Source organism: Rhinichthys klamathensis, unplaced genomic scaffold (assembly GCF_029890125.1).
Source record: "Rhinichthys klamathensis goyatoka isolate OS25496 unplaced genomic scaffold, OSU_Roscu_1.1 h1tg000161l_1, whole genome shotgun sequence".
In the NCBI taxonomy this organism is placed as follows: Eukaryota; Metazoa; Chordata; class Actinopteri; order Cypriniformes; family Leuciscidae; genus Rhinichthys; species Rhinichthys klamathensis.
The window spans coordinates 2,633,073-2,645,635 of NW_026606695.1; the positions used below are offsets into that span (position 1 = coordinate 2,633,073).

General features: G+C 37.9%; 1 protein-coding gene across 1 annotated transcript in view; it reads left to right on the forward strand.

The window, feature by feature from the left end:
* Nucleotides 1-903: 903 nt before the first annotated feature.
* Nucleotides 904-12,563, forward strand: part of col4a5 (collagen, type IV, alpha 5 (Alport syndrome)) — a 54,308-nt gene continuing 42,648 nt past the window's right edge. Inside the window, exon 1 of the mRNA XM_056258935.1 lies at nucleotides 904-1,160. Coding sequence (XP_056114910.1) covers nucleotides 1,083-1,160 — 78 coding nt within the window. The 5' untranslated portion in view covers nucleotides 904-1,082. The remainder of the gene's footprint in view (nucleotides 1,161-12,563) is intronic.

Consider the following 12,563-nt stretch of genomic DNA (forward strand, 5'->3'; position numbering starts at 1 on the left):
GCCTCTAAACAAACAGCTATAACAACTATGTTATCAGTAAAACAGCGTAGCCTACCACTCGTGTAAGCTATATATGTCTCACACAAGACTGGACATAATAAAACAAACGTTATGTAAATTACATGATACACATACATTGATCAGTATAATAATATGTAGCAAAATTAAAAACTCATTTTAACTACCTAAAAAATAAAAGTAGGCTGGGCCAGAAAGGACAAATAAACCTTATGTAGTCTAATTTCCATCTATTTTAGTAAATGGGACTGCAGCGAAGTAGAACTATTGGGTAAAAAGTGAACTTAAAATGAAAAACTCAGAAAAACTCATTGTCATATCTTATATATAGCTGCACCACTTTTTTAATAACTGCATAAAAGAATAGAATAGGCTATATATTATTTTAATATATCTGTGTGTGTGTGTGTGTGTGTGTGTGTGTGTGTGTGTGTGTCTACATAGGCTATATATATATATATATATATATATATATATATATATATATATATATATATATATTGTGTGTGTGTGTGTGTGTGTGTGTGTGTGTGTGTGTGTGTGTGTGTGTGTGTGTGTGTGTGTGTGTGTGTGTGTGTGTGTGTGTGTGTGTGTGTGTGTGTGTGTGTGTGTGTGTGTGTGTGTGTGTGTGTTTGTGTGATGCGTCCTCCGCCACGACATTGCTACCAACTCTCCTTATAAATTTAAAAGAAGAAGAAAACAGCGGGTAAAATAGTTTATATTAATGGTTTATTATCTACTAAAGAAAGCCCCTAAGACATTTAAATGAATCTCTTCATCATTTCATGACTTTACAACCTAAAGTCTGTGGGGATCTACATGTTTGGCGGAGGAATATAAAGTAGTGCGGTGAGCAGGTTAAGGGGGATTCAGTAAAGTGACGGGTACATTATTGCGAGCGCTGCCAGCACAGGACAGCCTTGAGAATTTACAAGAATCCCTCTGTAACTTTTGAAAAAACTTGTTGGTTTTGCAGTTAGCTTAACGGAGGAATATGATAAGTTTAATAAGTGTCCATAGTTGTAACTGTCAATGTTAAGAGGGCAGAATCTTTGAAAATCAGTATGAACTTAAAGAGTGTCGGCGCGGTGTTAGTGGTGTTCCTCACGTTAAGCACAGAGGTGCAGAAGTCGGAGTCTGCGGTAAGTGCACGTTTGCTTGTTACTTCTTTTAGTTTTTATATTTAAAAAAGTAAAACGTAACCGTCATGATTCTTTTGGAGCAGTCACTCCCGCCTCTGCTAAACTTTATAAACAGAGGCTACTTTATGGGTTACTTTATAACTATGGAACAAGTGCGAATCTAGCATATTGAAACATGCGATATTCATGTGTAATTGTAAAGATACAATCCGTTAATTGTTTGAATTTAGCTACTTTATTGAGTGAAAGTCCAGCACAATACACATCACATTTTTAATTCATTAAAATGCATATGTATAAACACAGGATGCATGGCCCTTTAAAATGTTTTACCAATGTTAAACACGCAACAGCAACTTTATTCAAGATATCAGTCATTCATAAAATTGTACATTCAGCGACTCAAACAGGTTTTTAACTTTGTTTATGACTAATGACAATATTATAGACTATCTTGCTGTGTTTGCTTATTTGTGTATTTATTTATTTTATTATCAGTAGTTTTTATTTCACTGTGTATTGCATATTGGTTAACCTCAGCTGTTATGATCAATATCTTCTCTAAGCTGTGGTTTCTTATCTGCACCAACAATTTGTTGCACAAATTTTACTGGCAAAAGCAAAATTAGTTGCAATCAGATTACTGACACTGTAGTTTTATTTGCTCATTACATGTGACATTATTGACAAATTAAATGCTGGTTATTTTCTCATTACAAACTTCATGTGAAAAGATGAGGAATACTTATTCTCATCTTTAAAATTTCCATATGAACCCATTACATGTTTCTGTCTTCTTAGCCTCTACAGCGCAGAGTGATCAATCTGACAACATGTTTTGCATGTCTGTATCTTTAAACCTGATTGGATACAATGCCACAAATATGAAGATATGGCATAGTTTTGGCCGATTCATTGTCCCAATGTCAGCGTCAGTAGCAGGAGACAGACAGGTGAGGACATGTTTAGGGAGGGACCTGTCCTAGAGGTACAGATACACACTTAACAGGGACAGAAGAGCACATTTGGTGACCTTACTACAAAACATATCATGTTCCTACATTTCCCAATGGGCATTGTTGTTCACCGGTCCTGACAGAGAGTTTGAATGTAGGTTCCACTTCCCTTTCCATTGATTGGCTGTTGGATTGTTCTTATTCTCAATAAGGAATCTGGAGCTCTTTCATATTACTCCCTAAGGTTCCGCCCAATTTCTGTTTCTGAGTTTACAAGGTGAAAGGTGGCATCTGTCATGCATAGAGGGAGGAGTTAGCTAGCCATCAGGACTGGCATTTAGACATATAGTGCGCCCCATCCCCCAACAGCAAGATTGCATGACCCTCAGTTCTATTCAATAAGTGAATCTAACCATAGTCCATTGTTCACACAACCTCTTAACCCCTCGAGTCCTTAAAAATGCCAGTTCATACATACCACCCCCAGACCAAAATGTCTCCAATGTTTGCCTGATTTGCATTATCAGAGAGACAGTGTGTGGTACTGATTATTTTGGCCGATTTCAAATTTGAAACATTTGTAATGTTACACAAATAGATCCTTGAAGCAAGAGTTCCTTTCTTTAGGCATGTGCTCATTGATGCTTTTTTAAAGATACTGATAGTGAATCTGACATTGTTCATTAGAGAGTTAATATGCTCGGACAGGCCTCAAAGCAATTAGTTCAGTCCTTTTTATTGGGACATGAGCCCTTGTGAAATATTATTGATAAATCCTTGCTTATAGGTGGGGATTACCAAATAAGAATCTGAGAATCATTTTCCAAGATAATATCTCATCATTCATTTCATGTGTCTTTGTAGAATCAGAACTATGCCAAATTCACGAATGGACAGGTGGGACAATGTCCCCACCACTTTTTGCCTGGTTCGATATTGTCCCCACCACTTCTTTGAAACATCTCGCACCAGGGATGTAGGCTCTATAATGCAAACATATCAGTTGAGTAGAGTATTAGCAGAGTATTAATTTCGTTTGTTTGTTTGTTTGTTTGTTTGTTTGTTTGTTTGTTAAAAAAAAGAGGCAATCTGGCACTGGAATGAGTTGTTTTCGAAATCATGCCGAGTGTTCGTTGCCGCTGTTATCAGTGGCTCTCTTGTGACTCGTATACAGCCACAGTCTTCACACACAGAAGAGCGCTTCAATGTATCGCTAACGCCATTCCGGAGACTCTATTCTTTCCTGTGTAATCACAAAACAAAATGCACACAAACGTGTCCCTGCTCTTGATGTAAAATCACTGATGAACATCTTTCGTTTTAATGAAGAAAAAAAGAAAACTATACAAGGGTGCTTCAGAACCCAGAACCTCTGACACTCTTAGTGTATAAATGTATTAGTGTATAAGTTTATTTTGTCATCCAACATCAGAGTCTGATTGCCCCTCCCCCTTTCGTACATAAGATGGTAAAGGTGCCACAGTTAAGTGCATAAAGTGTGAAATAGTTTTTCAGTTAAATAAATGTACCTTTTCTTGTTGGAATGTTCAGTGTGAACACACTTCTCACACTATTTATACTACAAAATGGCATATAATAGTATATAAGTAAGCAAATTGGGATGCACCTTTGATCTAATTGGTCAGGTCAGACTGTTTTGCAAAAGGTCTGAAATATTGTTCGCAATTCAATTTGATTAATTTGGACAGTTCACTCGTTCACTGAATTGTTTGCAGTTGTTTCTCACACCGTAACGGGATACTTTATGAGACAGAAAACAAAAAGAGTGCTGGATGAGGTTGATGTTTTACAGTCCATTGTAGAAAACAAAACTTGCAAATGTCTTCTATCGTTTGTCAACTATGAAGCAGCTCTATTGATACGATATGTAATTTTTTTTTGCCGGTAGGGGTCGCTAACCTCTTACAATAACAAAGGCGTAGGTTGATGACGCAATTTTCCAGTTGTATTATGGAACTTGTCGTCAAGCTTATGGATCTAATAATGCTTATGCATGACGAGTGAATACATTGATGTTTTTATCATGACTGTATGAAGCAGGGCTCGATTGCTAATGAGAGACAGATATCACACGCGAGTCCCGCGGATATAAAGGAATAAGGACATTTATTTCTACCGAACTACCCGCAAGTGCTGAATTAATACTCACACAGGTCAGTTTATTAGACGAATGAAGCTTGTGAGGTAACGCAGCGCTGTTTCACTTGGTCTACTACACTATCACACTAAACTGCATTTGAGTGTGTTGAAAGTTATAATGTTATTCTATGTGTTAGTTTGTTGGCTGTATGAGACTAGCAGTAAGCTAGATCAACATTAGAATAACATACAGATCATATTCTAACATTTCATCATGTTGAACTATATAACATTGATTAGTTTTATGTACATTTGCTCACCTGTCTAATAAAGTACATGTAAGAGCTCTGTCAAGTCGAAGTTTGTCACGGACGTGGAGCTCTCGGCATCTCGAAAACGCCACACTGATATTGATCCTTGTTTTAGTTCTCCTTTTTTCCCAAAGTTTGCTTGCCATGGTCCATAATGTTTGAACGAAACAATTGCAGCTAGACATAACGCTGTTGTCCACATCTGTCGGAATGGTTAATATGCTCGTATTGGAAACCAGGGATAACGCGGATATTACGTCAGTGACAGGCGACAAGTGAAAATTCCGGGACGGCCAATTATTTAAAATTGGAATTTCTCTGAAATTAAAAATCTGTGGGAACTTCTGGGATATTGTAAGTACACAACTGCAGGAAATATATCACACTGTGCAAATGATTTTTGGATATTGTATTACAAAATTCTTACATATTGTACTTTTAATGTGCATGAATGACTCTGTGCTGCAGGTAAAGACAATTTGGTTACACTTTATTTTAAGATGACTTAGTTACATTGTACTTACTCAAATAAGTACTGTAATATCAATTAACTACTGTACATGTACTTAAAGGCAGGATAGATAGGCAATACATATCTAAAATGTAAGTACTCTGAAAAGGAGAGTATAAAAATCGAGTGTCTGTTAGTAGTCCTCTCAGGGCTGCAATAAACACAGCTACTCTTTCCATTTGGAACGAATGCAATGATTGGCTGGGTGACTGTTACTCTTCCTCGCTACCATGGCTACCACCCCTGCTGATACAGGAGCCGCCCACATGCGCGCACTCGGTTGACTCGCTCATTTCGAAAGAGAAGAGGCACGTACCGGCCGGAAGCTAGGAAGTCTCACAATTATGGCAGAGAAAGAGCAGTCAAAGTTCCCAGTACCACCTGTACCTGCATATACAGTCAGCGCAGGCAAACAAGGCAAAAAAAGGTGATGTCACTCCATGGAGCCCAGAAGTGAGGGGGTGGGAGTTTCTCTGTTGGATACTTTCAAAATCCAGCAGTTTTCTGCTAGTTTCTCAAACTTACGTACGCTGCCTTTAACATGTACTTAAAGGTCCCGTTCTTCATGTTTTTTTGAAGCTTTGATTGTGTTTACAGTGTGCAATATAACATGTATTCATGTTTCGCGTGTAAAAAAACACTGTATTTTTCACACAATTGACTTATCTGTATACCGCTGTTTTCACTGTCCAAAAAACGGCCCGATGACTTCCTTGTTCTATGAAGTCCCTCCTTCAGAAATACGTAACGAGTTCTGATTGTGCCAGCGGTTCCTGTGTTGTGATTCAACAGCAGCTTATCGCACGTTGCCCGGAAAGGTCACGCCTCTTACCATAAATTGGACATGCATGCGCAGCTGAAGTGCTTCTTCTCCGTGGGAGCGCAACAAGACCACGCCCCCTTTTTTGTGTATTCCTGTGGGCGGAGATTAGTAAAAAAACTGTTCTAGTTACGTCATTAAAAAAGGAAGTAGAGGGATGTAGTCCAAACCGGCCGTTCGCTGTAGGCTTTGAAAGGGGACTTCTGTTAAATAAAATATCTCGCTAGGCATTGAACTTTGAGCTTTATAATTTTACAGGTATTATTTATGGTCTAACAGCAACATTACACACTAACTAAAGTTTGAAAAATGGAATCACGAAGAACGGGACATTTGGACATTTGGACATGGTTTGGTTTAGGGTTAGTTATTACTATACATTTAATAACGTGTAAGTACGTTACCTTAAAATAAAGAGTTACTGACCATTTATATCAATAACAGTATCCAAAAAGAGTATCAAAAAATGGGACACTTTTTTTGATTGGGGTGGCCTGTGTCCCAGTACTGTGATGCAAGGCTAGAAACGATTGTGGTAGATACAGCTCGATCTAACTATGAGTTGTCCTTTTGAGGAGCCATTGCAGTTTGAAAGAACAGATTTTCTCCTATTTTTGCAATGCCAAAGCCTTTTAACTCAAAGCAGGATGGAATTCCTGGCCAAAATTCCCACCCCCTCTGTCGTTCAGTACTGGCCACCTAGTGGTTAAATCTAGTATCACGTGACAAAGTTTATTTTGGTGCTAGTTGAAGACAAAAATGCCCTTTGTCAGTAGTTAATATTTCCTTATTTAGTTTATATACACAGTGAAATTGTGATCATCTGGGATTTTTGAGTTTTTTGTTCTTCTGCAGATGCCAGAACCTAGTGTCACCAGGTCAGAGAGTTTGCTGGTAACTTGAACCGTAAGGGTCTGCTTTGAACTTTTCATACTTGAAGGAGTCCATACACTGTGCAGGTCAAGGTGTGTGAACATGTATGGGTGTGTGTGGCGTCAGTATGTGTTCTCCATCAGATATGATGTGTGTGTGAGTGTGTGAATGAGTGCACTCTAATACATGCCAGGATGTGTATATATCTACTGGTATATACATACAAGTGGTATGCACATACATGTTGGTGTGCCTTTGCACATGTCTGTGTGTGCGTGTGTAATAGAATCCACCAAAACCCCTAGAGTCACAATTGATGAAGCACCTCAGCTCTCAAAAAAGCAGACTTGAAAGAAACAAACACACCCATGAATTCAACTCAAACATCAGCAATCTGTGTTCACAGCCATAACATCCATTCAGGGCAGAGATATCCACCCAGAGTACCCGGTTTTTGCTGCAGTCCCATGCCAGGATATGGGGACCGAGGTGGGGGTTGGCAGCTCGTGATAGTTCTTTCTCTCCTGGAGGACAAGCAAATTCCAGTCTTATCTCACCTGCAGGAGAGAGAGAGGGTCACGAGATGCACACAAGCAGCCATGCAAGAATCTTTTTTCAAAACAGGCCCACAAGCGCTCGCAATGCTCACTTTGACAGCTCACTCTGAAAAAGTAGACATAGTCTTTATTGGATTTCTATAGCTTCGAGAGTTAAGAGGCCAGTATCAAGATTTCATTCAAGTGTCTGAATACATAGAGAGGAGATGTCCTCTAAGACTCACCTGCTGTGTTTATTACTTCATGCCCATATTCTTCAATATCTCCTGATACAGTTCTCAGTAAAATGTCAATATTTTTCAGTTGACTTTGACACAGATGTTTCTCCAAACTTTTTAGGAGAATTCAAATTGACAGAAATTACATAATGGTTGTCTTATGGTAAGCATATAGGAATATAAATATGGATAGCTCAGATCATTTAAGTTCGAAAGATACTTTATAGATCATTTTTTAGCACAGTTAAAGATATTAGTGTTTACATGCACACTTAAAAGTTCAGTTTCTCTCAGACTAAAACAATAATTTGTTAAAAGTATTAAAACAATAATTTGTTAAAAGTATAAAAATTGTTAAATTATTTCAAATTACTTTTTGAAACATAATGTTATTGGCAACGCTTTAGTCCAACTGAACCTTGCAGATTTTGTGACGTTTATCTAATGGACCTATACTACACTGCTATCAAATGTTTGGGATTTCTTTTTTAATAAATTAATAGTTTTACTCAGAAGGTTTGCTCAGAAGTGACAGTAGTGACTTTTACATTGTTACTAATGATTTCTATTTCAAATAAATGCTGTTCTTTTGAACTTTCCAATTATCATAGATTTATTATCATTATTATTTTTTTCCAAAAACATTAAGCTTTGTTTTCAACATTGATAATAATCAGAAATGTTTCTTGAGCACCAAATCAACATGTGATTTCCATTACACAAGAATAGATGTTAAAACTTCATGCTGATTTGCACTCAGCTTTCGCCAAGATAAGCACCAACTAAGACGTAGCTTTACAGTATGCGTCTCCATCCATTTACGCTTCCGTCCATATGGTGATGTGAATATCCTTCTGTCTGGTGTTAATGGCTGAAGTGTATTTCCTGGCGCGTCAGCACACACAACGGCTGCGATGCTGGCTCCGGGGATCAACCACAGTGCGGTCTCCCCACGGATCAGCATGACAACCGTCTGGATTGAGCTGAGTAGGGGACATCTCTGGGGTCTTCAAGTGGGCACATTCCGTCCTCAGTGTTTCGTCGACTAGCCCACGACACCTCAAGAGGGCTTGACAGTGATTCTGGCGTCCCAGAGTCCACCCATCCCCCCCCCCCCCCCCCCCCGTCCCCCCGTCCCCCACTCAACTCAGCCCAGCTACTGTACATCAGGGTTTCTTTCTTTCTATTGTGCTTGAGATCCCTCCTGCTGAGGTTGCTCCTTCCTCGTAGTTCAGTGGCATAAACCCTTGATCTGACCTAACCAAAATCTCCTAACCACAATTTCTAACGCCACAATCTCACCGCAACCCGACCACACGTGCCGCCAACCTGTTTGACTAAGGCTGTCGAAGCCCCACTGTCGACTTCTGATTGTGTTGTGGAGTAATGGTTGTTGAAAATTCAGCCATCACTTGAATAAACTGCATTTTAGAATGTATAAAAATAAAAAATGGATATTTAAAATTGTGGTGATATTTCACAATACTGCTTTTACGGTATTTTTGATTAAATAAATGCACCCTTGGTGAGCAAAAAATCATACTGATCCCAAAATGTCTTCAAATATGATAGTAGATTAGATTAGACTTCACTACTCAAATAAAACACGTTACGTTTTTAACTGCACATGCAAATATTTGTATTGAAAAGACATTGTATGAATCTCAAGAGAAGAAACATAATGAGATGGTCAGAGACTTGAGCAAAATCTCCATTTGCTCTCCAGGAAAACTACTGAGATATTGCAATTTTTTTTTTCTTTGGGTTCAGAATATAGTGGGATATTAGCATGTTGTCTTAACTGCTACTGTATAACTATTACCAGTTGAAGGCCTAGTAAGATTAAATGGTATGTGTGTGCTGTTGGGGGATTATATTTACAATGTGCTGTGAAAGAGATGCAAATACCATTTAGAATTAGCGGGACAGTGATCCTCCTCTCACACCCAATCTCTGTTTCCCCCACTGCCTCACTCCCACAGTGGTTAAACCCTAAGTAAACTGACAAATAGGGTCTTTTTCGGGTGGTGGTTCATTTACACCACACATACAAACACTTGCACACGCATTGTGTTTGGTGAAGACATGCAGAGGTCATCAAACTGTAAAAGAACGGTGAGAGAGGAGATACCTGGGCAGTCCGAAGGAGAGACAGTAGAGACATATGTACTGCCGTATATCTGTTCATCTCAGTCTGAGACTGAGTCTGAGGCACAGGCATGTTGTAGTTACGTCAGAGTATGAATGGGAGGGAGAGAACATCTATGGTTGCTCCAGACATCACCCACATTATCATCCTTCCTGTTTAATATGCAAGTTCAGCAAGCAACAACAAACAGTGAAGATCTAAGTTCTAAGAGCTGAGAATATAGGTTTCATAGTGTTTGAGGTTTTTCATCATTTAATAGTAATATTTCACACATTACTAGTAATATAGTATTTTTTGGTTTTTAAAAATCTATTCAAACATGCTAGTCATCTCTCTGTCTCAGTGGTTGTTCTCAGTTGGTGAGTCAGAAGAAAGATTGTCCATAATAACGTCATTGCTTGCTACATAAACTGTCCAAACAAAATGAGAGCAGAAGTTTTGAAATGGTTTTGTTTCTATTAATATAATATAATTGCTGTCTGTAATGTGATTCAGGATAAGGAAGGAACAGGGTCGGCTTTACTGAGGATGTGCGATGTCAAGTATAGGGATCGTAGTTGATAGGTTCCGGTTTGGAACGCATGTGATTCGTGGATTAGTTGCAAAGTTGAACCATCATAGAGTGAAAGTTTATCATTTGCATGTGTTTTTAAGTCCTGTCAGTTTAAACAACTCGTGCGCTGTTTTCTGTGCGCACACACAGAGGCGTCTTTCAGGCCCCTTTCTCTTCTTTTGAGCTTGAACCGGAACCTTAAATATACTTGGATGTTGTATATCATAGTGTCATCCGCTTTGTCACCAATGCTCCATATAACAATCACCATTGCAACCTTTACAGTTTAATTGGCTGGCCTTCATTACATACCCGGCGTCAAAAACATTGGTATCTTTTTATTTCTAAATGCTTACTGTGTAACACCCCACCTTATCTATGGTCATTAATTTCCAGAGCAATCCCCTCTATGAACCTTCGTTCAAGCAGGTATGTTACCCTGGTGGCTACTAAAGCTTGTACTTCTTTTGGACGCCTCTCCTTCCAGTTCTCTGCTGCTAATGACTGGAATATACTTCAAAAATCTTTGAAGCTTGAATCCATTGTCCCGTTAATCACTTTTAAATTATTGTTAGCAAATTTATTGTCGGACCATTGTACATGCTAACCCGATCTGTGTACATGATCTACGGATCTGTATATTAATCTTCTATGTTTATTGAGTACTACTTTGTCTTGTAATTATATGTGTAACTTATGTTTTTGTACCTCGACGCTTTTTTGGCCAGGTCGCCATTGTAAATGAGAAAGTGTTCTCAATGTGCTCACCTGGTTAAATAAAGGTTTTATTATTATTATTATTACACGTGCACGCAAAATTAAGTCAAAATGACTGTCTCTGCGAGGATCCTCGTAAACACAATCGGTTATGTGTTGTAAACAATTGAGAAAGAAAACTGATGCATACCATTATATTGGATCCATGCATTCGTCTTAAAGTGACAACAGCCTAATATACCCACAGCTGTTTGTGTTATGTTAATAAAACAACAAAAGAGAAAGAGAAAATCACTTTTGCAGCTTTAACAAAGATAAATTGTATTAATTCATTTTATTAATTATTTTTAGGGCTGGGAGAAAAAAATCGATTCACCTATATCGCGTTTTTTTTATGATTCTAAAATCGATTTTTTTATTCCAGAATCGAAATTAATTCGAATTCAATTGCTTTATTTTTGTCCTTGCTTGTAGATGAGGTTGACAGAAGTTAGCTACTATGTGTCGTCATCTGTGAGTGTTGAGTGACATAACATCCCAAGTGGACGCGTGGAAGAGACGTGAGACTGAAAGCACTGAAAAGCCCTCGCGCTACTCATATGCTGAGAGAGAGATAAGACAATAGAGCTGCACGATTCATCTCTAAAAGACGGTGATCTCGATTCAAACACCCACGCAATCTTTCAATTTGTCTGTCTATTAATCGCAACATTCAAAGTTGTGTTGGCGCTGCCGCTGACCCGGAGAGAGTTGTCAAGAAACAGCTTCACAAACAGTCTTTTCAACCTCGTAGTATCATTATTTCTGTGATGATGCAATAGTTAAAATGATCATAGAAGTACTTGGATAAAAGTTTAAAGTTCAAATATGAACACAGATGTCTACGATAGCGATCAAAATCAGCTTTTGATAGAAACTTAGTGCTTAAAATAACGCATTGATCTATTACATTGTTTCGCCACTAAATGGCGACAAGTGACTGTTAAAAAATGTATTTGTTTATTGAATCATTTATTCAAGAGAATGTAGGATTGTATGATGCTTCTGAAATAAAAGTCAGAAAGATGGGATGATTTGTTTTTGTAAATATGACTCATCTTATACATGATGTACAGTCTCTATAAGTGTATGATTTAACTTTTCCCAATGGTATAGTGTTAAAAAAATTGCAATATATTAAAATATAGAATCGCAATACTTGTAGAATCGCAATTCTTAATCGTATCGGCACCCAAGTATCGTGATAGTATCGAATCGGGAGATAGGTGTATTGTCCCAGCCAGTTTATAAAGTGAAGACTATGCAGTGTTATTTTACATTTGATTATTTCATATTTGCATCTAAATGCAGTTAGATTTACCTGAAATAAAGCACTAGGCTACTTCTTTCATTTGTATCTGTTTTATTGGATTCACTATGCTTGTCATTTTTTATTTTCTATGCAGATGCACGCTCCTACAAAATTACCCCAATCATTTATGATTAATTATTTACAAATAGAGCTATTCAAATCATCTGGTGAAATTGTTTTCATAGAAAAACAAAATATCGCAATGTCAGTTTTTTCCAATATCGTGCTGCCCTATTATATTCTGTGATTAATATTTTGTGTTAAAGTATTTAATGCAATTAATGCTA